The 23,185-nt window shown below is 48.1% G+C and overlaps 9 protein-coding genes across 9 annotated transcripts; 4 read left to right on the forward strand and 5 right to left on the reverse strand.

Annotated features, from left to right (window-relative positions):
* Positions 1–1,194: 1,194 nt before the first annotated feature.
* DFJ58DRAFT_846772 (uncharacterized protein) lies at positions 1,195–2,193 on the forward strand (the record flags this gene model as incomplete). Its single annotated transcript, XM_041393358.1, has 1 exon — positions 1,195–2,193. One exon carries the CDS (start codon positions 1,195–1,197, stop codon positions 2,191–2,193), a length of 999 nt encoding a protein of 332 aa, XP_041237247.1.
* Positions 2,194–3,530: 1,337 nt separating this feature from the next.
* On the reverse strand, positions 3,531–6,114 carry DFJ58DRAFT_817621 (major facilitator superfamily domain-containing protein). The gene is made up of 11 exons (XM_041391799.1): positions 5,921–6,114; positions 5,758–5,865; positions 5,586–5,700; positions 5,462–5,529; positions 5,283–5,413; positions 5,018–5,229; positions 4,736–4,968; positions 4,546–4,681; positions 4,286–4,494; positions 4,053–4,227; positions 3,531–3,991 (listed from the first exon to the last, which is right to left on the reverse strand). The coding sequence occupies exons 1-11, from the start codon at positions 6,071–6,073 to the stop codon at positions 3,852–3,854; spliced, it is 1,680 nt and encodes a 559-aa protein (XP_041237248.1). The 5' UTR covers positions 6,074–6,114; the 3' UTR covers positions 3,531–3,851.
* Positions 6,115–6,663: 549 nt separating this feature from the next.
* DFJ58DRAFT_817626 (isoprenoid synthase domain-containing protein) lies at positions 6,664–8,754 on the reverse strand. Its single transcript, XM_041391800.1, has 8 exons — positions 8,422–8,754; positions 8,083–8,393; positions 7,920–8,051; positions 7,804–7,870; positions 7,670–7,748; positions 7,426–7,528; positions 7,251–7,369; positions 6,664–7,193 (listed from the first exon to the last, which is right to left on the reverse strand). The coding sequence occupies exons 1-8, from the start codon at positions 8,457–8,459 to the stop codon at positions 7,122–7,124; spliced, it is 921 nt and encodes a 306-aa protein (XP_041237249.1). The 5' UTR covers positions 8,460–8,754; the 3' UTR covers positions 6,664–7,121.
* Positions 8,755–9,537: 783 nt separating this feature from the next.
* Positions 9,538–10,827, forward strand: DFJ58DRAFT_734735 (UbiA prenyltransferase family; the record flags this gene model as incomplete). Its single annotated transcript, XM_041386537.1, has 8 exons — positions 9,538–9,619; positions 9,682–9,830; positions 9,890–10,011; positions 10,064–10,152; positions 10,203–10,299; positions 10,357–10,393; positions 10,449–10,691; positions 10,747–10,827. The coding sequence occupies 8 exons, from the start codon at positions 9,538–9,540 to the stop codon at positions 10,825–10,827; spliced, it is 900 nt and encodes a 299-aa protein (XP_041237250.1).
* Positions 10,828–11,763: 936 nt separating this feature from the next.
* DFJ58DRAFT_817632 (terpenoid synthase) lies at positions 11,764–13,256 on the reverse strand (the record flags this gene model as incomplete). Its single annotated transcript, XM_041391801.1, has 6 exons — positions 11,764–12,071; positions 12,122–12,240; positions 12,295–12,397; positions 12,455–12,533; positions 12,580–12,655; positions 12,707–13,256. The coding sequence occupies 6 exons, from the start codon at positions 13,254–13,256 to the stop codon at positions 11,949–11,951; spliced, it is 1,050 nt and encodes a 349-aa protein (XP_041237251.1). The 3' UTR covers positions 11,764–11,948.
* Positions 13,257–14,363: 1,107 nt separating this feature from the next.
* Positions 14,364–17,310, forward strand: DFJ58DRAFT_864271 (uncharacterized protein). Its single transcript, XM_041394122.1, has 7 exons — positions 14,364–14,895; positions 14,945–15,284; positions 15,322–15,371; positions 15,437–15,967; positions 16,022–16,378; positions 16,436–16,707; positions 16,758–17,310. Exons 1-7 carry the CDS (start codon positions 14,827–14,829, stop codon positions 17,065–17,067), a joined length of 1,929 nt encoding a protein of 642 aa, XP_041237252.1. The 5' UTR covers positions 14,364–14,826; the 3' UTR covers positions 17,068–17,310.
* Positions 17,311–18,897: 1,587 nt separating this feature from the next.
* Positions 18,898–20,478, forward strand: DFJ58DRAFT_864277 (uncharacterized protein; the record flags this gene model as incomplete). Its single annotated transcript, XM_041394123.1, has 4 exons — positions 18,898–19,151; positions 19,213–19,423; positions 19,512–19,814; positions 19,873–20,478. 4 exons carry the CDS (start codon positions 18,898–18,900, stop codon positions 20,107–20,109), a joined length of 1,005 nt encoding a protein of 334 aa, XP_041237253.1. The 3' UTR covers positions 20,110–20,478.
* DFJ58DRAFT_864279 (general substrate transporter) lies at positions 20,407–22,569 on the reverse strand (the record flags this gene model as incomplete). The annotated part of the gene is made up of 14 exons (XM_041394124.1): positions 20,407–20,478; positions 20,538–20,688; positions 20,757–20,802; positions 20,881–21,017; positions 21,073–21,131; positions 21,190–21,236; positions 21,284–21,304; positions 21,359–21,514; positions 21,582–21,726; positions 21,780–21,976; positions 22,033–22,163; positions 22,215–22,314; positions 22,366–22,461; positions 22,515–22,569. 14 exons carry the CDS (start codon positions 22,567–22,569, stop codon positions 20,407–20,409), a joined length of 1,413 nt encoding a protein of 470 aa, XP_041237254.1.
* A 33-nt stretch (positions 22,570–22,602) lies between these two features.
* Positions 22,603–23,018, reverse strand: DFJ58DRAFT_817657 (uncharacterized protein; the record flags this gene model as incomplete). The annotated part of the gene is made up of 2 exons (XM_041391802.1): positions 22,926–23,018; positions 22,603–22,866 (listed from the first exon to the last, which is right to left on the reverse strand). Coding segments are annotated over exons 1-2 (267 nt in total), but the record flags the coding sequence as incomplete, so codon positions are not given.
* Positions 23,019–23,185: the final 167 nt, after the last annotated feature.

The following is a 23,185-nucleotide window of genomic DNA, read 5'->3' on the forward strand; positions in this document are numbered from 1 at the left end:
ATCAGGGATTGATGAAGAAGATATCATTTTCCAACAGGATAATGATCCCAAGCACACATCCAGAAGAGCTAGGGAATGGTTTGAAGAACATAACATCAATGTTCTTGACTGGCCAGCACAGTCTCCTGATGTCAATGTCATTGAACATCTCTGGGGAACACTCAAGAAAAAGCTTCAAGCCTATGAAAACCCCCCTAAAGGAGTATGGGAGCTTTGGGAGAGAGTAGCAGTGGAATGGGGGAAGATCACAGCTGAGGATTGCCAGAAATTAATTGAGAGTATGCCTAGAAGGATAGAGGCAGTAATTAAAGCCAAGGGAGGTCATACAAAATACTAGAATACCTGGTTATTACTGTAAAATACTTGAGTCAAAAAACTGTCCGCATGAGTCACCATTTTGTGAGCCTTGTATCTCCACCATATCTCCACCGATTCCCACGGTGTAGGGCTCAAATGAAAGCCCTGAAGCCATACTACAATGTGGTATAAGCATGTTTTTGAGGCATTTGTTTGTCCTCACACAATATTATAGATAGTGAAAAATGCCAAAACATACGGACGGTTTTTTGAGCCACTGTACTTAGAGCGCTCCCTATTCGGCTCCGAGCCCTGGGAGAGCGCTTAGGTAGAACTTACATACTTTCATGTTCGTTTTACACCCAACAATTCCACCTTACCTTCCTACCACTCGGTATCTATCATCAGTTAGTTCCATGCAATGCATGTGTCCTTCATCATATTGAGGCCCTAGCATCAGTCTATAGCTAGTGGGCACTATCAGTATCCATCTAGATCCGCGCTTTCCCTCTTATCAGTCTCAGTATATATCTTTTACACCAGTGCACCACTTGCACTACCTTCCCGCGCTCCGCGCACTTTCGCATTCCGCTTTCCCGCGCGCGCCTTCAGTGCATTTCTCGCACTTTCACCGCCATTCACCAGGGTTGTTCAGCATCATTCCGTGGATCCTTGCTTTCCTTGCTTCCCCTTTAGGGTCGAACGTTCTTGCATTCTGCGAGTATAGCAGCTAGGCAGAGCTGAGACTCACTTATACTGGCTGAGCACTTTTCTTATATGTGCCTGTCAGGTTGTGATACCCACAACGACCTGGTCCAAAGCCACCGGAAAAAGATGGGGCAGAAATCTAATGCGAAAGGCAAGTCTTTTGCTTCCGGTTGCTTTCTATTCTAATGCATGCTTGTAGACAAGACAATCCAGCAACCTAGTCCTATCCAAGAGGAAGACAAGAGCATCCAGATGCTCGATGGCACTGTGGATGTGACGGGTGCCCAACAACAATCGGTCCCTTTGGCATCTGCAAATGATTTCCCTCCTGATCACTGGATCGAGCCCGACAATGACGAGTTGCCACCTCCACCTCCATCACCGGCCATGGCCTCAGAGGACGACATCTGGTTCTCACCATTACCTGTCGTTTACAGCCCGCCCTCCCCTACCATGCCTTCCGGACCCGGTCAATCCACCCGGCACCCCCTTTCTCATGACCAGATGGAGGCCATGTTGGCCCAAGTTCGTCTTGAGATGGAGGAACTTTGTACACACAATCGATTGGAAATTGACTTCCGGCAACTTCGCCTGGAGCGTCGAATGGACCTCACAGAGGCATCTGACAGCGCCATGTCAGTGCAGATTGATCACATTGAGCAGGATATGCATGCGCAGCATGCACTCCTCTCTGAGTGCACCGCCGAAGTAAGAGGCATTGTCAGGTATCTCAGGGAGCAGAGATTCAGTCAAGCAACAGCGTCAAGTCCACCAGCATTCAATCCACCCCCCATCACAGCTCCCGGCCCATCCATCAGTGCATTTGCCCGCACTGTGACCAACAATGTCTTCACTCCGGATGTATCTCGGATGGGTGCCCAGACTGGTGGTGATACATTTGGTGACACTGCAGATGGCTCACCGGTCGCAAGGCACAACCGGGTATCATCCACCCCCACCAACATCCCACCATTGACAATGAGGGAATCCGGCTCGTCTGTTCCTCCAGTTGGGTCACCACCTGCACAATCTCTTGATCTCCCAGTCGCCGGGCCATCAAGTGTGCCAGCTGATGCACAGTCCATCTCAGCTCCTTTGCCACACCCGCAATATGGACCTCTGTCACACCAAGGTCGATCAGTGAGTGCTAGATATCCATGCAAGCCTTCCGGTGATTGGACACAGTAAGACTAGCACATCATTCATGTTTTTGTATGTACTAGTCGTCTACATTGTGTTGTCAACCTTGCATGCTTTCAATCAATATGATTTGACTTGCATAATATGCATTCAGTAGTAAGAATGTTGCGGGACTGGATGGCGCTCTGCCAGCTCATCTGTATAATCCATTTCACCTTCACCTCTATCACACAGTGCAGTACCGGCTTAGCCATTTCATTCACTACCAGCCCATCTGTATCATACATTTCATCACCATCCGGCCCATTTAACACTACCGGCTCATCTGTATCATCCATTTCACCCCCATCCGGCTTGTCCATTTAACACTACCAGCTCATCTGTATCATACATTTCATGTACTACCATCCCATCTGTATCATACATTTCATCCCATCCGGCTCATCCATTTCATTCACTACCGGCTCATCTGTATCATCCATTTCATGTGCTACCGGCTCATCTGTATCATCCATGTCATGTACTACCATCTCATCTGTATCATTCATGTCATCCCCATCTGGCTCATCCATTTCATTCACTACCGGCTCATCTGTATCATCCATTTCATCCCATCCAGCTCATCTATTTCATGTACTACCGGCTCATCTGTATCATCCATTTCATGCCCCTCCGGCTCTCCTGGCCCATTCATTTAACACTTCCGGTTCATCCGTACCATCCATTTCACCTTCGCCTTCCATACCGGAAGAAATTTCCATCATCTACTGGATGGGATATCATTGAGCTTTACCCCCTGGCCCACTCATCTTCCATTGAGCTTACCCCCCCCCCCCCCCCGGCCCACTCATCTTTTATTGAGCTTACCCCCCGGCCCATTCGTCTTCCATTGTGCCTCACATACCGGCCCACTCGTCCCCATCGCACCTATATCCCTGGCCCACTGGACTCTAGTGCACCCCATACCCCCAGCCCACCCATCTCCATTGTACCCTGTACCCTCGGCCCACCCATCTCCATTGTACCCTGTACCCTTGACCCACTCGTCTCCATCACACCCATCTCCCTGGCCCACTCATTTACATTGCACTGCATTCGTCCGGCCCACTCGTCTCCATCGCACACTGAATTCATTTATATACATAGATATCCTATATAGTACATTCCTATACTACCGTCTACAAGATATACCACCGGCCCATCCATTTGGAACAGGTACACACCACCCTCCGGCCCACTCGTCTATCATGGTACACTTATGGCCATGGGCCCACATGGGCTGGCCCACCTCTATTGGTACATTGTCACCCTTAGCTGTCCGTCTAATACGGGTAAATTCACTGAAGGGGCTCTATAGGCAGAAGAAACAACAGAAATGACAACATGCACTGCCAGGGAGTCGAAATGATGGCGTGCGTGGGTACAGGAACTACTATTACATAGGGGGACAATTGCCAATAATAAATGTTGAATTTGGATTTTCGGGGTTTTGCAGGCGTACGACCGAAACGAAAACATGCAATGCCAAAGAGTCAAAACGACGGCATTCGTGGGTACGATTAATGGTAACAATGTCGAATTTGGATTGGTGGGTTCCTGTGGATTCTGCAACGTGAAGTGCGATTGAATAAATGCACAGGGGAGGAGGGCATATACGAGTTCATGATGCAGCATAAGTAACGTCCGTTCGAACATCGATGTCTTGCTTAGTTGGACATATCGGGTATCCCAGTGTCGTCAGCCGCAGCATGGGCAGCTATGGTCTGGTCAGAATTAACATGCCTAATGACCCTGTTGTGTCCGACGATACCAACACTGCGGAGGAAAAGCGCTGCCAGCAGCGCGGCTATAATCACAGTAACCGTCAATGATCCGCTTTCAACACAACACAAATTTGCAGTACTCACCCATAAGGGCAAACGCAGCGGAGGTCCATTGCGCATCTTTATACCCCGTCAGTTGCGCAGACAAGGGCGCATTGGTGCCGCTAGAGTTTACAATGACACCGAGCTTCGCAGATTCCGTATCGACTACAGTGTTGAACACAATTGTGGATATAGCTAGACCGAATGCGGTGCCGATCTAACCAAAAACGTGTTAGTTTAGCACAGAACAGCGTTACTTGTTTCACGGGACTCGCCTGTGTCATAGTTTGAAATAGCGCTCCAGCTACGCTGTGTTCATGTGGGAGCGAGGTTTTGGCAATGAAAATTGTACCGGAGGAGTATACGAAATCAGCGCCGAACACGATAAGAACCGTGGACGGGAAACCGAAGGCCCAGTATGTCACAGACGGGTCAATTAGGGCAAACAGGATGGCGGCCGTTGCTGTCAGGAGCGTTCCGCTGACTGGACCACAAGTCAGCTTGACATGTTAATATTCCACACATAGACACTTGCCTACGAAGATAACTAAGGGCAATTTCGCAACGACCATCGCCACGAAAAAGTTACATAAACAGCCGACAATGAACATGGGAATGAATCGGATCATGGTGTCGACCGGCGTCAATAGCAGGTAGTTCTGATAATACAACTAGAAAACGGAGTCAGCGACATCATTCCTTCGGGTAGCGGAACCGGAACATACCTGAACCCAGAAGCTCCAGCTAATGAAAGCACTCCAATTTAAGAATGCTATAACCAGGACAACGGCCATGCGTCCCTTTGCCCGAGTCCAGAGCGAGAGCCTCATGAGTGGTGGCGGTGTCCAGAAAGACGTCGCTCTTGATGGATCATCGTCAATGATTTGTTCCAGCTTCCACTCCCACACCAGGAATAGCGCAAGCAAGATGACTCCGATAGTAAGGAGCACGAGGATATCTGTTGATGGTTTTAGCACATGACCAGTATGGTTTGACGACATTCTTACATGGGGTTTTCCAGCCATCCGTAGCAATATCTCCTTGAGCAAGTACGAATACAATCAAAACCAAGCCAACTGTGACAAGGGAAGCGCCAATCCAGTCGACACGTTTGACAACTTCCGCTGAGGGAACGTCGGCATCGAACGAAATCAGACCAGAAATTCCAATTACAGCTGAAGTTGCCGCGGCCATGTAAAATACAGAGCGCCAATGTGGTCTGCACGAGATCGTGAGAAATATAGCATGCGTCGATTAGTAATCATGACGCACGAGGTAAGTTGAGTCAGAACACCGCCGATGATCATGCCAAATGCGCTGCCGACAGGAGCACCGGCTGCAAAGGTAGCGAATGCTATTGAACGTGCTCTTGATGGAGGGAACGCATGCGCTAAGATACCGAGCTGAAAAAGTGAGTACTTTTGCTTCAAAAACATCTCAGGAGGACTTACTGCGGATGGTATTGTAGCGGAGGCTCCAATACCTTGGAAGCCACGCAAGACGGCGAGAGTGAGACCATCTAGATTTACATTTGTGAGTGGACGGAACACGCGAACGATTGGTGGGCACACCAACCTTGTGCAAACCCACAACCAAGAGAAAAGGCAATTTGACAAAGAGTCCCAAGCATAAATGCCTTTTTTCGTCCATAAAGATCCGCCAATCTGCCGAAGAACAGGAGCAGGCAACCCTAAACACGAGGTGAGCCACCATGTTAAGATGTGCAAAAATAGACGCGAAAACGTACAGAACTGAGAGAATACGCGGATACGAGCCACTGAAGCTGCTCTTCCTCAATAGCTAGCCCCTTCTCAATCGTTGGGAGTGAAATAGAGACAGAGGTAGTATTAGATATCTGCGGTTAAAGATGTCACAAAGGATCAGCGAGCAAAGGTATGATGGACACCCACATTAACAACCATTGCAGCGGTACAAGTGATGACAATAAAAATGGAGCGCAAACGACTACGTTGGACCTCATGGTCCTTTGCCGTCTCGAGGTTACTCAGAGAACGACTGAGTTCCTTGCCAGAAGGGTTAGCTAGGTTTAGTTCCTTGGACATTTCTTTTCGTGTTACCCTGTTGAATTGGACGGTGTAGGGAGAGTGCAAGAACCTAGCGTGGCGATCCCACTAGTGACATCTGAGTTTTATGGTGAGTCGGCATCACAGCAAAGCGACGCTACTACTAAGCATGTTTATCGCAAAGGCTAAGTGAAACCTTGACTTGGGCATGCAGGCGTCCGGCATGAACGCATTTTACTACTAAAAATTATTACGCAGCATTAGTCATCAGAGTTATTCCGGGCTCAACTCCAGGGCTACTACTAGTACCTGTAGTCTAGTGCTACACCGCAATACTGGTTAGTGTCCTTAAAAGGCTATGGAGTAGCAATCATCTCAGTTAGCACGGCCGACCGTGTCACTAAGGCCTCTCTACGTTAGTAGCACATCACGCTTCCGAGTCGTCATGCTGCACATGTGTTTCGAAGGCCGACAGTGTGCCTGAACCTCTTTCATCATATAAATCAAGCATGGCGGGACACGATGTGCAGCTGAAGCGCCCAAAGCTTGACGTGCCGCATTTGTTGTACTTATATCTTACAGTGAGCGCTACACCGTATTGAATAACATTATGATCAGAGGAAGGCACCGCATGACCTACAGGTGAAGTTACATTGCGACTGGTTGGCGCACCCACCAACGAAAGTAAGGAATCCTCGCCAGAGCATAACTAATTAGCATCTTGCCCTAACGTGCGTTAATCGGCTATTAGCGCTCGGTGTGATCACCTCGATATTATCTTTGCCCTCGAGCCCAATGTCCCAGTCCCGCCAAGGGGGCCAATACTTACTCATCGTTAGTGTCGGTTTTAAACCCGCGACGACCCGCCTCCTTGTCAAGTGGGGAAGCACACATTAGCCAATAAAGCAGAAACATGATGTGTAAGAACTGCAATACATTCAGAAACACCAGTCAGGTTCGTGACTAGCCGAGTCACGGTGACTACAAAATTCCACCTCCTCAAGGACGTAGTCAGTATTTCACAAGTCCAAGTTTCGCTTGCGACTTGAGCTGAAGGCCATGACCTCCATTCCACACAAATCATTTTTCACACGTGGAGGACATCAAGCATCATCTCGAGCTTGGGATTCCCGCCAAGGCGTGCAATCTCCTCCCGGGCCTGAATTACAAAACAGAAACTCAGCAGCAAGTGTGCAGGCACAACAGACAAACGGACCTGTTGCTCTAAGCTTTGCATCACGACAAGCGTGTAATCAAATGACTTTGTCTTCGTCCGGAGATAGTCAATGGCGTGGTGTTTCAGAGTGGGTGTGGTTGGACGTTTTTGTAGCACGCCTGTATGACAGTGGTTAATCAATCGATGCACCTAGATGTTGGGATCATCTACGCACTCGTCACAACTTTATTCTGGTCATCCGTACGGACTCCGTGAACAATTGGGAAGGAGAATTTGCCTTCTGTGAGATCTTCTGCAAAGCCCTTATTGTCGTTGTACTGGATAACACCTTTAAGCTCTTTCATCTAGTTTGAATCATAAACTACGGATGGACCATGAGTGATCCGGAATGCGTCGTGGCCAGATGGCGCTTGTTGATAGACACTCTAGGTACAAGCGCAGGACAATGGCAAGCTTACCTCTGTACTTTGCAAGTTCATGTAGTCATCCCGAATCTGGAAGTACACCCCAATGATATTCACCAGAGGGATAAAATCGCTAAAGATTTCATGAGCAGCTGTTTACAACATATGCTTAGAGTGAGAAGACTCACACATCGAGGTTTTTCGTTGCGAGCGCCATCATCAACTTGACAGGCATCCTAAAACCACCGCCGGTCTCTGCACACCGAAAGTTAGAATGTAGCATGCCAAAGTGGAACAGCCGTACTATTGTTGACCATATAAGTATACTCTTCCAGCGTTGGACACTGCAACAAATCCCGCCACAGGATCTCCATCCCCTGCCCACGGTGTAAGTTCAAAAGCTCTTCTGTGACTATCAGATCCAAATCTTTAGCGCCTCCCACCCTCGTCTCACCCCCCATCTTCACATTGTCTTCTCAGCTTCGCGAGCTCCCTATAGGCCAAGAAATATACGTAGTTGGCGGTATTAATAGTTTGCGGGACGCCGTATATTTTATGCGTCACAGGCTGTCCCCTTCGCAGCTGCGCGTCATCCTCTATGTCATCGATCATCAAGCTTGCATTGTGCAGCATTTGAACAACACAGTCTATGATCTTGAATTGATCGCACGGGACTGCAAGCCAGATGTTGAAAGCCTCGAGGAGCAGTGTACGGACTCCCTTGCCAGGCTTGGAGGAAATATAGGTAAAGGGTTTCCAATATGAGTGATTCATTCGCCTGCGACCATTGCGAGTCTAGTGTGGACGAGAGCAAATCGAACAGAGAAAACTGGGAGGACGACATTGGGGATACAGAAGCAGATAAAAAGACCGCACTGATGCAGTCCTATGTAGTAGCAGGAAATTTGAATGTGCTGGTGCTGGCTCCGACTACCGGAAGCGCTCGCCGCAAAGAAGCTGTACCTATGGTCCCAAAAAGTTCCACTTCGAGAACCCGTGACACAGTACGCGTTTAAACAGGTTCTTAATGATTATGGAGAGCCTGTGAGGATATGATCCTGGAAATGACTGGTGTTGGGGTGGCGGTATTTTTTTTTTCGAAGTTCATGAACATACCCTGAGATGATGATGATGATTCCAGTAAGTTGGCCAGCCAGCCACTGATGAGATCCGGCGTACTCGAATGGTGGATATAACCAGCAGCAGCACCACAGACTTGGCGGCTACTTGCGCACTGAACGCCCTGTCACTAAGCATGCAAGTTGCCAATCTTCTATCAGTAACCGGGAAACTGCCACGTAGCTCATTGCAGTTGTGCCACATCTCGAATATCCCTGCAAATGTGTCAATGATTCGTACGATAGAGTACTCAGGCTTGCGGCCGTAGGGTCATGGTTGAAACGTTGATTTCAGTGATGGTTGCTTATGTAAGTGTTATAGTACTTATACTAAGAATGGACATTATTTAATCATTGCCATTAGTTTCGCAAACAGCTGTAAACATGTGCATAGTATTCGCTCCTCCGAGTCCAGTCGGGGTTGATCACAGGAGTGACAGGACACATATAACATATACCTAAGTCCTGATAGTTTTTTTCCGCATTAAACTAACTCGGTGCTGCATGGAGCTGGTGTGCAGGCACATTTTTTCCAACGGCGCATTATGCCACAATCATGATTGGCTGCTCTGCCACTGGCAGTGAGAGTGATTTACACGGGTAAGTAGTTTAAGTTGCCACCTCATCAAACGAAATCGAGGAAAGAAGCAACTTGAAGCGGCGGTCGCTGAAAGAGCGCTTTGGCTAGACGAACGGTAACCGATAGTACGGTACTACCTCACACAGGGTCACCTATAATAATGAACATTGGTACCAGGATGTTGCTAATTTTTTCTTCCGCCGTCACATACCTTACATGCTGAGATGCCTTCCAAAACAAGAGCATTATTCGAGCTCACCAGGCTCCACTGGTTTCCAGTAGGGTGCGACTTCATGTTTTGGCCCGGTAAGATGGAAGATGATGCAGCCGCCTTGTTATTTAAACATAACTTGTGACATCATGTCTAGGTTGGGCCTTCCTATCGGCGGCCTATCGTCTGGCGTTACCGGTGAACGAAGTTGTTGAGAATACTTTATTTTTTGCATTGTTGGGCATACTGGTGCATAGCGCAGGCTGTGTCCTAAATGACATGCTTGACCGCGATCTCGATCGCAAGGTTGGTAGGTCTTAGTCCAATCTCGACTGTGATATCTTGATGTGTTCAATGCGGAATAGAACGCTCACAGGGCCGACCGATTGCATCAGGAGTTGTCACTAGGACAGAGGCCAAGTTCAGCACTTCTGGTTGTTCTCGTTGCCGCCCTCTTCTACTTGTTTTCAACTTGTGGAACCAAAGCGTGAGCAGATCGCTCAAGAAATGTCGAAACTTCTCTGACAGACTATTTTAAGTTTCACACTCGGTGTTGTCGCATTCCCCGTTTGTATCGCGACGTATCCGCTGATGAAGCGTTGGATGAACTGGCCTTCTTTGTTCCTCGGTATGACTTTCCATTGCATGGAAAAGTATTCCATCATATCTTGTTCCAAGGTTTTTCTTCTAGCTGGGTTGTCCCAGGAACGTGGGTTGCAACGACTGACCATTATGATTGGGGTATAATCCTGAACATAGCAATTGCATCGTGCTGGTAAGTGCGGAGGAAGGTAAATTTCGTTGAGTCATGCTGATAGTAATACCTCCTTAGTTGGAATTGCATCTACGACACCATTTACGCATGCCAGGTGACCACCTGAAAAATTCTTCCACTCTGAGGTATGTGCTGATCGTATCGCTCAGGACAAGAAGGACGACGAGAAGGCCGGCGTCAAGTCCATGGCAGTCCATTTGGGCAAAGCCATTCGTCCTGTATTGACTTTATTTGATACGACCTTCTTTGTGTGTCTTTTGTGGGTTGGTTACTTGAACGACCAGGGCCTTCCGTTCTATATGATGAGTGCCCTTGCCCCTTTCCTCCTGTGTCTCTGGCACATATGGTCCTTTGATCATAATGATCCCAGAGACTGCTGGAAAAATTTCACAGTGCGTCTAGCTGCCATATCCATGTACCCTAATTCTGATATGTGTGGTACTCCAGGCAGGTCGCCACGGCGGGACGATGGTCTGCGTTGGATTGATCGTCGATCACTGCTTCAAACTCTCGTCCTCCGCCGGTTGAAAATACAATTTTATTCATTTTTCTGAGCTCTTGGAAATTTGCGACTCGATCTGGTCAGGAGGTCTGGTTCGCAATTTGCAGCATGAATACAAATTGTCCTGTAGAGCCAGAAAGTTACGTACTTATTTGATAGTTAAGCCGGAGTAAGCCCCCCGCGTGTATGTCCTTCGACCCCAAAGGACAATAAATTTGAATTTTTTCAATGAAAATGCTCATTTCCAATGTCGGGACGAAGTGGAGTCATCATGCCATGAGAACGTTCAAATGATTATGCGGGGTAGAATAAATGAATCGCTTTTGGGAGATCTGACGCAAATGTCGTTTTTCATTTGCACTTGTGTTTCCGGATTCAAAACCAGTCTGCAGGTGTGGGGAGTTAAGAGGCGCTACGCAGGTGCTAGGTTCGGGCCGTAACTGTCGTTTTTTTCTTGGTAGAACGTTGTGGCTCGAGACCACTGGCTTCTAGCAACTGACAAAGTCAACCCCGGTCGGCCCGTCAGTGTGCCAGGAATTGCAACCAGGGATACAGGGATTTCAACCTGTCAGGGCGGAATGCATTTACGCAGACCCATTTCTATGTACTGTGGGACTCAACTGACACGCAATACCTACTAAAACCCACTGGTGGTTCATTACATGGCCAGGACAAAGTTGAGATAAATAACCGAGGAACTGTCGACGAGTGAATGTCAAAGTGTCACGGTGTTCCGAGAGAGAGAAACAGATTTTGATTCTGTTGTGGTAGCCACTTAGCTAGTAACACCAGATAGGATAAGCGTCCAAGAAAACCATCCATGAGTCAATGTCAAGGTGTGTTCCGATAGAAAAAGAAACCTTGTAATCAGCAGGTTTTGAACCTGCGTAATCCAAGAGAAACAGATTTCGATTCTGTTGTGGCAATCACTTTGGCCAGGAGGCTTCCCCAGTTGAGATGAACCTCCAAAGAACTATCCATGAGTGGATGTTATGGTATAACATCAAACCAATTCAACGCTGAAAGCAAGTAAGTACAATCAATCAGTACATTACAACCCCACTCAAACTCGAGACCAGCCTGGCTTGTACTTCCCAGATACGAGTGGAAACTCCACATATTCACAAGTCCAAGATTCACTCTCGACTCAAGGTACAACTCCTTCATCTACACACCCACCTGAATCATGTAAATCATGTTCCACATGCAGGGCGTCCAATATCTTCTCAAGCTGGGGATTACCGCCAAGGCGTGCAATCTCCTCCCGGACCTAGATGTAAAACTCAGCGGGAAGCGTGTAGGCACAGAAGACAAACAGACCTGCCGCTCCAAGGTGCTCATCACCGCAAGTGTGTAGTCAAACGACTTTGTCTGTGTGCGGAGGTAGTCAACTGTGTGATGCTTCAGGGTCGGTGTCGTAGGGCGTTTTTGTAGCACGTCTGTATGATAGCAGCCAATCAATTCATGCACATAGATCAGTATTATCTACGCACTCATAACAACTCGATTCTGTTCGTCCGCACGTACTCCATGAACGATTGGGAAGGAGAATTTGCCCTCGGTGAGGTCTTCTGCGAAGCCCTTGTTGTCGCTGTGCTGTAGAGCATATTGAGCTTTCGCTTCTGGTAGGAATAATACGCTATGCAGGCTTACCTCTGTGCTTTGCAAGTTCATGTAGTCATCCCGTATCTTGACATACACTCCGAAAATATTTACCAGAGGGACGAAATCGCTGAGGAAGTCATGAGCAACTAAGTACGAGATATGCATAGAGGGACAGGACTCGCATGTCGAGGTTCTTCGTTGCGTGCGCCATCATCAACTTGACAGCTATCCTAAATCCACCCCCCGTCTCTGAGCCCAGAAAGTTAGTGTTTAACGTGCTGAAAAGGGACCTGGACTTACTGTTGTTAACCATAGATATATACTCTTCCTCCGTTGGACACTGCAACAAATCTCGCCACAAGATTTCCAAGCCCTGCCCACGGTGTAAATTCAAAAGCTCCTCCGTAACTACCAAATCCAAATCGCTAGTGCCCACCACCCTCACCACATTCTCGCCCTCGTCCCCGCCTGGTCTCCTCAGCTTCGAGAGCTCCTTATAAGCTGAGAAATATACGTAGTTGGCGGTATTAATAGTTTGCGGGATGCCGTATATCTTGTGCGTCGCAGGCTGTCCCCTTCGCAACTGCGCATCGTCCTCTATGTCATCGAGCATCAAGCTCGCATTATGCAGCATTTGAACGACACGGTCTATGACCTCGAGTTGGTCGCTAGGGACTGCAAGCCATATGTTGAAAGCCTCGATGAGCAGTGTGCGGATTTCCTCGCCGGGCTTGGAGGTAATATATGTAAAGGGTTCCAATACGAGTGATTCATTAGCCTGCGGCCATTGCGACTCTAGATTAATGGACGGCAATGAATTGAGAAGAGAAAACCGCTGGGTGGACGACATGGGAGAAATGGATGAGAGAATATAAAGATATCCATTGGCGTTGAACTACATATGTAGGCTAGCCACACCGGTCACTCGGAGAGAAACCAGCTATCAGTGCCTGTCATGATCTGAAATGATACGCTCTGATACGTATTACGCGGTAACTTAGTCCGGTAACGTTCCCTTCAGAATAGCTGGCGTTGATATAACGTGAGATGTAACTCGAACGCGTCGTGCTGGTGGATCACTACGAGACAGCGGCCCGGCGATAAAGAGCACTACCCAGTAATATATGTAGGTGGTATGTTTGTACATGCATCAATGCATCACGGACGCAATCGCCATTATGCAGACCTCCATGCAGGCTTGACTTTTCCAAGTCGAGAGGACTATACCAGCCTGATGAGGACCACGAGATACCACAGTAGCCTCATGTTATTTCTACCACGACGAACGCGGACAGAGCTCCTCGTTGACTGTATGTAGTCCGATTTGCTCGCATGCCTCGTAAAGATATAAGCGTGCCAACGCGGGGGATCACTACCTATCAGAACCTTGGCGCGAATTTAGAACAACTTTAACTTACAGAGTGGGGCTGTAAGTACCTGCCATAGAGTGAGAAGACGACAAGCTTATGTCTGAGCATGAATCCTAGCGACCTTCTAGAACGTCACTTAGCTTGGGCTGCAAAAATTTCACCTTGGGGTTTGTCTGTGATGAGAACCAGCCGCGTTTTTAGAGCATTTTACGGGTGGAGATTATACCTTAGGTCATGGGAGGTTGTAAGTGAGGAGCGAATCCTGGTGACCTTTCTGATCCCACCTTATAAGGTTTATGGTGTGATCAGAACCTGCCGCGATTTTAGACAGAGGAAGGTTAAACTTCATGAGAGGGCGACGAGCCTGAATCCTGGCGAGTTTACCTGATATCATCTTGGGCATCGAAATTTTGATAAAGCTCGCCTTCCTTCTCTTCACGATCCCAGCAAACTGCATATTTGACCTCAGTGATGAAGGTCATGATGAACGTGAAACGATGGGTCCGTGCGTCGTTATGTGGGAAAGTCAGATATTGATGTGAAAAACAAGTTCGTCCGCTACATCGTTCTTCGAATTCGCTTGTCGTTGGTTGTTTTTTTCTCTTCTTCGGATTCACGTTTGGTGCTGCTCGTCGTCGCCCGCGTTCCTGCGATCTTTGTTTATTATTTCGCTGGGACCGTGAATTGAAGAGACGATCTTGTCTTGGACTTGTGTCTGGCTTAGCTCTTGTGCTAGACTTGTCCTGACTCGTTTCTGTTCAGTTCTTCGTTGCAAGTTTATCTATATCAGATCGCACTCTTCGCCCATCTTTTTGTGCGTGTTTTTATTATTATCAGTCACTCTCATTTGCATAGGGCAGGCTACGAGTACTACGAGTACTACGACAGTACATCACAGCATTCTGCCCTACCCACGCTCTCTACCTCCCTGTCATTCATTATACCTTGCAAAACCTTTTCTAACTTGGTCCATCGGTTTTTTTCAATACATACATTCCGCCGTTGCTCTCCTTCTCATCCATTTCATTCTCCTACCTCATACCCGGAAATATGGACGACTCCCAAACAGCTTTTGCAACTCACTACCCTTCTTACGGTTTTGATCTCGACATGATGAAGGTCGGTCTTTTTTTCAATCTCATCATCGCACAGTTGACCCGTCAAACAGAGGTCTATGGATGCCGTCGGTGGTCCTGATGCCAAAAAGGCACGTTGGTCCCCCACATTTAGTGCTTCTGCTACCTCCGCTGCGGCACCTACTACTGTTACTCGCGACGCCTTTGCCAATTATGGTTATGGTCCACATGCTCAGATCAACCAGCCTTTCCAACCTTCATCTCCTGCCTTCTCCAATCAGCTTTACTCTACTCCGAATCTTACGATTAACACTGCTGTCAATGGTGCAGGCATGAACCCTCAAATGAGCCCCGCACACCAAAACCCATTTGCCCAGCAACAGCAACAGCACACACCTCAGCCAAACGGTGTGGGCCCATATGGAGGCTTTGGTTACAACATGCTTGGCATGGGATTGCCCGGGATGAGCATGTTGGGCGGTTTTTCCCTATGGCGCGCAGGCTGGTAACTATGGTCAGGTACATCCCGTCGTTATTGACACGGAAATGGGTCCGATTGCTAATCTCATATGTATCATGTGTAGCAATCTCGGCTACCTTCTCTAAATGTCAACATTCCTCCGACTCCAGGTGCTTACTCACCGGCGGCTATCTCTGCCGCGCTTTCTGCAACGACCAATGCCACTGGTCGCACCGTTTATGTTGGCAACCTCCCCGCAACCGCCTCTGTCGATGAGCTACTTAACCTCGTGCACTTTGGCCCCCTCGAATCCATTCGTGTTCTTCCTGAAAAATCGTGTGTTTTCCTGTCCTTTCTTGACGGTGCAACCGCTGCGGCGTTCCACGCCGACGCCACCATCAAGAAGCTCTCCCTTCACGGCCAGGAACTTAAGATCGGATGGGGAAAGCCATCTCCTGTCAGTGCGCAGGTGAGCCTTGCGATCAGCCAGAGCAACGCGAGCCGGAACGTATACCTCGGTGGCCTGGATGAAAACACGACAGAAGAGCAGTTGCGGGATGATCTCAGCCGGTTCGGGCTGATTGATCAGGTCAAAATTGTCCGTGACAAGAACATTGGGTTCGTACATTTCTTGAGTATCTCGGTTGCTACCAAGGTATGCTGCATTTGAAAATTTACCATATTCTGGTGCCGATACGCGGTCATTTAGGTGGTTAACACGCTCCCTACTGAGCCAGCTTGGGCTGGAAAACGCGTCAACTACGGCAAGGATCGTTGCGCATATATACCCAAGTCTCAGCAAGCTGCTGCACAAGCTGCCCAGGCTGCCGCCGCCCAATCTCTCGTCGCTCAATCTGCAAATCTCAGCCCTGCTGCGGGTCCGAATCACTTTGGTTCGCCATTCTCGCCTTATCCCTTTACAACGGACATGACAGGTGGTCAAACCCTCAATCGCACGGTCTACTTGGGCAACATTCATCCCGAGACAACAACTGAAGATTTGTGCAACGCTATTCGTGGTGGTGTGTTGCAGAGCGTAAGGTACATGCAGGACAAGCACATTGCCGTCAGTCATATTTTATGGCATGTTTTAAATGCATTTACTGATCTATTTGGGTGGTAGTTCGTCACTTTTGTTGACCCTGCAGCAGCGTTCACGTTCTACCAAGTGGCATCCTACCAAGGCCTCACCTTGAACAACCGGCGGCTCAAGATTGGTTGGGGCAAAAATTCCGGTCCACTGCCGCCTAGCCTTGCGCTCGCTGTGCACTCAGGGGCCACCAGGAACGTTTATGTGGGCAACATTGAAGACTTTGAATTATTCAACGAGGAGAAGCTAAAGAGGGACTTTGGCGAGTTTGGAGATATCGAGCTGGTAAATTTCCTGAGGGAGAAGTGCGTTATCTTGGCTGGCGATCGATGGTGTCTGACATTGTTATCTTCAGGAACTGTGCCTTCGTCAACTTCACTAATATCTCTAACGCTATTAAGGCCATCGATAGCATTAAGATTAAGCCGGAATATGCAAACTTGCGTATTGCGCATGGCAAGGATCGGTGTGCGAACCCGCCGCGATCGGGTCCCCAAGGTGGCTCTTCAGTCAGGCGGAGCGCCAGTGGAAATGGGCCAGCAAGTGCAGAGCCCGCAAGCGCTATTGAGCCCATCGAGTCTTCCCAGTTTGTGGACCCTGAAGACGAAGGGAACAATGCAAACGTCATTGTATCTGGCCCAGAGGAGATGGAAGCATCCATTTAAATATGGATCGCCTAGAGAGTGAGGTGTGCTGTGGAAGTGCCCACTTATACCCCGCGTATCTCCCTCTCGAAAAAGTCGCCAACAGCAAGTGGATGGGAAGGATAGCCTCGGATGTCCTCGTGAGGGGGACCCATTGGGCTATTGGTTGTTGTGTTCTTTATTCACTTCGCTTTCTCAGTCTGGCCGTTGTTAGTGTTACTTTACTCACTTTTGTGTCTTCTTTATCTTTTACTTTCTTTCCATTTCATGTTCACACTTGACTTATATCCTCTTTGTCCGATTGTGCTTCTCGCACACCCCACGCTCGTTGCATTGCTTCACTTACGCCTCGTTAACCCCGTCAACGCGGACTGTACACCTCACATATCGCGTCCCATACCGAATCCGACCTGAGACGATGTGCTAATTTCTCTTCTTTAACTCACGCCTATACCGCTACCGTAGCTCGTTTCTCCCTGTGGAGGCTTACACATCGTTTTCGCGACCTATGCGTTGTTTGTCTTTTCAATGTGTTTATTTGTGCAGTAGCCATATATCGGAGTAATCACAGCGTTTCTTGTGCAAGTGTACTTTGAGCGTTACTGTGAAACACAAATTGATTGGCCTCGTGAACAAGCAACTGACGTTTTGCAAGGTTTCAGTTTTGATGCACACGTTAGTTTCACGTATTCTGTCAAGAAGGCTTACTACTCGGACAGTGATATTTACTAATTACTATTATGCAGTAATAGAGTACTTGTTTTTTGAAGGATTTCATTAACTTGAGACCCGTTGAGTTTATTGCACCAAACCTTGCGTTTAGTTATGTAATTTTTAATAATTTTGCTAGCCGCGTTAACTCTCAAGCTCAAGGACTCGGACGTTCCCCGCACGACGGTGACGACACATGTACGCAGCAAACATCACTTATGATGTGCGACAGTGTGGATAAATTTGGTGGAAAAGGTTTGAATGGCCAGGAAAGGTTGAACATGCTGTTGTTGTAGGCGGTAACAGACTCGATGGACGGAACAGTCAATTACAACTAGCAAAAACACTCTAATATGGGGTATGGTTAATCTTAAACAATGCTAACGTTCCATAGCTAGATTGATGGTGCCCGGCGGCCACACACCGTGACGAGTCGCTCCCGTAACAAGTTCCGTTTGTGCATTCGAGCGGAATTGATGTTGGACATGGTGGCGTCCTTCGATCGGCAGAAAGACCTCCTCCCAATGTTACGGATTTGACGCATCATATATTGTCGTGTCAGGCAACCGCTGGTGTAACCATAAGAACTTCAAGTTTGACTTCACTGTGGGCGTGCTCAACTACGGCATGTCGCGCCGACAACAACAAAGTTTTCGTCAAGATACGCATGGAGGATGATGCCCAAGGTGTCGTCCAATCGGCTTTCAACTTTCACCTAGTATGAGTCTATACTAGCGTGATAGATCGCCATCAAGGGTCGTCGAGGCTCCTAGGCTACTCGAAGACCTCATAAAATTGACCCTTACTTCGTGGGGCTATATATGTCCTTTACTCATGTCGTCGCCTAGTCACTCGTTCCGCCGCAGAAGATGATCTCATCCTTTTGCTCGTTCTACTCGGTCATTTGGGAGCCGATTATGACCGCATGCAGGGATTAACCTGATCTATCATACAGTCATCGTGTTACATTCCCATGATCCCTGATCCTCAATCCCTTCTGTCAGTCCAATTCCTGCTTCTCAACAGGGAAGCTCATGCAGTACGCAATACATTACGTTTCATTTTCATATAAGGTTGGTTTCGGGTCTTCACGTTAGTGCTGTGTTTGACGCCCATACTTTGCTTTGGATAAAGATAGCGATGAAACCTCGCGACGAGACCTATCTCTCTTCCCGAGGTATTGGTGGTCTGCGCTTGCTGTTGTATTTCCCTTCGAATCCTCTCCCTCCTTCCTTTGCAAAAAATCTTTACGATGAACTTGAAGTCTACAAAGTTTTACTGTTGACAGATGCACTCCTCGCGACCGGTTTGCGACGCGCTTCACGAGAGTCGCCCAGATATCTTTCCCAACATCTGTCAGGAAAAGCATCGACGATTCATGCATTGACTTCCCTGTAAGTGCCGATTTGCTCCTCCTCGTTTACTATGGCTTCTGATCAAGTATTTACAGCTCAGTCCATTCTACTCTCCCATTGAAGAGTCGTTCATTCGCCCTCGAGCGACCTCAGACGCGTTCAGGGGAGTACAAACACAAATCCCCAACACTCCCTTAGCACACCTATTCCCCGAGTATCGTTACGAACATCCTGATCCCCCACGTTCACCGACACCGATCGATTTCTTCCACCCGCCGGGTCCGCCTTCGCCCCCTCCCAAAGACTTCTTCGTACCTACTTCAAACGAGCCGCAAAGCCCCGCACTCACGCAGGAATCTTCGAGTCCAATTTTCGCTGATCCTGTACCTGTAACCCCAGGGCCAGCGGGACTTGAAACCCTCGCACCCTATATGGATTTTTGACAGCTCCTTACGTGAAGTTGATTTTGACGTCACCTGTCTAGGCGCACTAGACGAGCAACTTCTTTATGCTCCAAAGGAATGTTTCTTGGACATCTGTTGGGCAGAAGCTGTATACGATGATGATCAGCTGCCGGTGCTGCAGCCCCAGCCAGAGGAGAAGCCATGGATGTGGCAGCCACAGACGGAAAGGGAAACCGATTCGGAAGAATCGGACCAAAGGGGCCCTGATCCCATCATCATGCAAGTGGAGCGTAAAGTTGTGAGCAATTACTGATGCTTCTCGTGTCTTACCACATGTCTGACCACGGGATTCAAAGTCGTTCTTTCCTTCCCCCGAATCATACACGCCACGATCTCCCCAGCGCATGATGTTTGCAGAGTCCGAGTCACGCATGTTGTACCAAAACGCGAATCACTCGGTGCACTTCTTCCCCGTGCCGCAGCAACGCAAACAAACGACACAGGACCCGCCTGATACTCCTTCCGGGAAGCTCAAGCTCTTTTCGGACGCATACGGCACTCTCACAGGACGGCGGCGTACTACTTCCAATTAATTCCCTCGATGCAGCACAACAGCATTCACATCACTGCACCTTAATTCATTAACTCGACCCACGCGCTCCTTGCCACGCTCCTCACCACGCCCTGACACGCGCTCGTTATCTTAATCATATTTATCAGTCAGGACGTTCACTAATCCGTCCGTATTTCTGGAGAAAACTTGTATAATGACAGGAACCATCCGAAGTATTAGTGCGCTATACTGTACACATCGTATTCAGATAACATGGTAACATGCTTCGTCTAGATACGTAGATACCACATCTTGTTGAATCTATTAGAATTGTCGCTTACTCTTGGCGTAGTGCGTCTGAAGCGACGAGACCCTTAATCAGGGCGTGCAGGCCAAGTTCGCGTTCCAGCTGGGATAACGTTCAGAATGTGAAGACTAGTACATAGACTGAGCAGGACAATCTCATACCTCGAATGTCCATTTGCGGTCTTCCTGACCCGCTGTAGAACCAAATACTGCATCCATTTCTTCGAGAGAAACACCTGCCGTCTCCGGCACCACATAATTAGACCACAGGTAGGCCCCGAAACAGGCGCACGCGAAAATAATAAAGGTCGCGCTGCCAAAGAATACGGGGTCCGCAAACAATATATCACTGCCAAGATATCTGAATACGGAAGGACATACGCAGAAGACATCTCCATCAGTGGCGGTGTGATCAGACCAATCAAGACTACACAAGGGGAGCGCCAGCGGGAAAAAAGAGGGTCTCATGTCAGTGCAAGTTACGGAAACAGACAACGGAACAAACAATTATTGGTCCAGTTCGAAGCTGTTGACAGGGAAACCCCCTTGCTTCGCATAGAAAGAGGGAATACCTCACTAGGAAGAACCCAACCAATAGGTCCAAAGGACATGCCGTAGGCTGCAGTAAATATGTACATGCAACTGTAGGGGATCATTTCACGTGAATAAGTGAAGGGAAGCGGGGTAAAAAACTTACAACACCGCTACCCAAGCGGCTATGGTGTTCGATCCCCAGTCATCTTGAAAAAGGTGGATCTGTAGAAGAAGGAATTATTGTGGCTCAGTATGTGCTGATCATGAACAGGGCACACACTAAGATTGCGATCATGAAATGCGACACAGCCATGATTGCGCTCCCGCCTTTACTGCAGTGAGTCACAGGGTGATTCAAGAACAAGCATGAGAACCTTTGAGAAGGGGTTTACGACCTATGAGAAGTGCACTAAGAAAACACGAAGTTACAAAAAGACAAAGGCACACACCCCACCGGTCGAGAAATATGATGGCCGGGAAAACTGCAAGAAATTGGACAATTCCGATCCCACCTGAAACAAGAAGTGTGACAGTATCCCCGCGCATCCCTATGCTTTCGACCAGAGTTGGACCATAGTAAAGAAGTGCATTAATGCCGCTCCACTCTATAGCACAATTCATGTTCAGGCACGGACTCGCACGCAATAAATAATGACACCTGACGATACTCACGTTGAAAGAACATGATCATGATGCCAATAAGAGTCCGTCTAACGTACTCCCGGCCAAAGAGGGTTGTCCATGTTTCGCGTGAGAGTCCGTCTTTTGCCTTTCGTCGGACGAGAGCAACATTAATTTGCATTTCCAATAGCTCAAGCTATGATATATGTTACGTCATTGATGCAGACATAAATAGGAGAAAAAAAATGCCTGAATCAACGGATCTTCCTTTGCTTCGTCAGGAGTGCGCAAACGAAGTTTGCCTAAAGTTTTCCGTGCGTCATCGATACAACCATGGAGCACCAGCAGGCGGGGTGAAGGTGGTAGAACAAAGCATCCGAGGCAGAGCGAGATACCTGGAAGGAACTGAAGTGCCAATGGGATTCTCCATGAAGCAGATCCGGCAACTATGAACCCAATACAACAAATGAGAACAATTGGAATTCGTAACAGAAACACGAACTGTGTCTCGTAAGAAAACCTGTCCAAAAACCAAACACGACTCCAAGGACGATAGCGAGTTGCTCAAGCGCCATAAGTGAACCGCGGAGCTCTGGAGAGCTAATCTCGGCCATGTAAAGCGGCGAAAGCATGCTATCGCCACTCAGTTACATAAGTAGAAACCCATTCAAGTTTCAAAATCACCTCAGGGCCCCCACTCCGAAGCCACCAATTGCCCGCCCAATGATAAGATCATTCAACGACTGCGCCCCGCATTGAAGCCCCGAACCAAGGCAGAAAATAACTGACAAGGCACGTGGTTAGGTCGCTTTTACGGGATAAACGAATGACCCACTGGATGCGAAGAAAATGGAATGACGTCTACAATACTTATCTGCCAAAATTCCGCTTGTGATGGCACCAAACAATGCGCCAAGTTCGAGAACAGCAGCTATCATTTCCAATATGAGTGGAGATACCTGATGAGACCGCGGCTTTGCATACTCATCAATCCCTTTTCCCATGGACCGATTGGCCACCGAGTCACAAAGTCATTCATCACGAGGACATTGGAAATAACGCCTTGGTCATACCCGAATGAAATACCGCCAATACCAGCAAACGCTGCGCACGCAACAGCATAACGATTGCGAACTAGACCTGGAATTCCGCTTGGTCCGTATGAATAGTTATAGGTATGGCCATCTTCATGAACAACTAGAGAGCCTCCATGTGGTGTGTCAAGCGTGACGCCCTTGTTGTCTCGTAGTAATGATTCTAGAATAAGGTCGGCGTCCTCGTTGACATCTTCCCTTGGCTCGCTCGTCGTCGGAAGAACTACATAGTCATGATGTGTCTCGAGGATCATGTCACTCATGAGCTGTCAAGGTAGCGTACACAGGAATAGCAACTTACCATCGGTCCATAAAGTTATTTGAATCCAGATGTTCAATGAGAAGATATGAGTGCGACTACTCAATATAATCCCGTCTGGGCAGTGAGGAATGTGTGTTAAAGGCCACACGGCTATATTTTTATTGCAACTTACGTAAGTTCATATAGGCCTGGTTCTCCGAGTCAGTGCAACCATCCGTTCCCAATCGCCATGTCTGACTGTCTTGCCCTTCTTGGCAACTTATCGTGAGTTTCAATAACAGGTTTTTTCAACCGCGACT

The sequence above is a fragment of the Suillus subalutaceus genome (assembly GCF_016647625.1).
Source record: "Suillus subalutaceus strain FC151 chromosome Unknown DFJ58scaffold_186, whole genome shotgun sequence".
NCBI classification, from domain to species: Eukaryota; Fungi; Basidiomycota; class Agaricomycetes; order Boletales; family Suillaceae; genus Suillus; species Suillus subalutaceus.

Excerpts from the sequence above, each read along its gene's own strand:
- DFJ58DRAFT_817621 (XM_041391799.1), bottom strand. The coding sequence starts at position 6,073 with ATGTCCAAGGAACTAAACCTAGCTAACCCTTCTGGCAAGGAACTCAGT. Across the intron at positions 5,414-5,461 it reads CCGCTACAATACCATCCGCA|CTCGGTATCTTAGCGCATGC; the intron begins GTAAGTCCTCCT and ends TCACTTTTTCAG. Across the intron at positions 4,969-5,017 it reads GGATGGCTGGAAAACCCCAT|ATATCCTCGTGCTCCTTACT; the intron begins GTAAGAATGTCG and ends AACCATCAACAG.
- DFJ58DRAFT_817626 (XM_041391800.1), bottom strand. The coding sequence starts at position 8,459 with ATGTCGTCCTCCCAGTTTTCTCTGTTCGATTTGCTCTC. Across the intron at positions 7,370-7,425 it reads CCAGAATAAAGTTGTGACGA|GCGTGCTACAAAAACGTCCA; the intron begins GTGCGTAGATGA and ends ACTGTCATACAG. Across the intron at positions 7,194-7,250 it reads TGCAAAGCTTAGAGCAACAG|GCCCGGGAGGAGATTGCACG; the intron begins GTCCGTTTGTCT and ends TTTGTAATTCAG.
- DFJ58DRAFT_864271 (XM_041394122.1), top strand. The coding sequence starts at position 14,827 with ATGGACGACTCCCAAACAGCTTTTGCAACTCACTACCCTTCTTACGGT. Across the intron at positions 15,285-15,321 it reads GGGCCCATATGGAGGCTTTG|CATGTTGGGCGGTTTTTCCC; the intron begins GTTACAACATGC and ends GCCCGGGATGAG. Across the intron at positions 15,968-16,021 it reads GTATCTCGGTTGCTACCAAG|GTGGTTAACACGCTCCCTAC; the intron begins GTATGCTGCATT and ends GCGGTCATTTAG.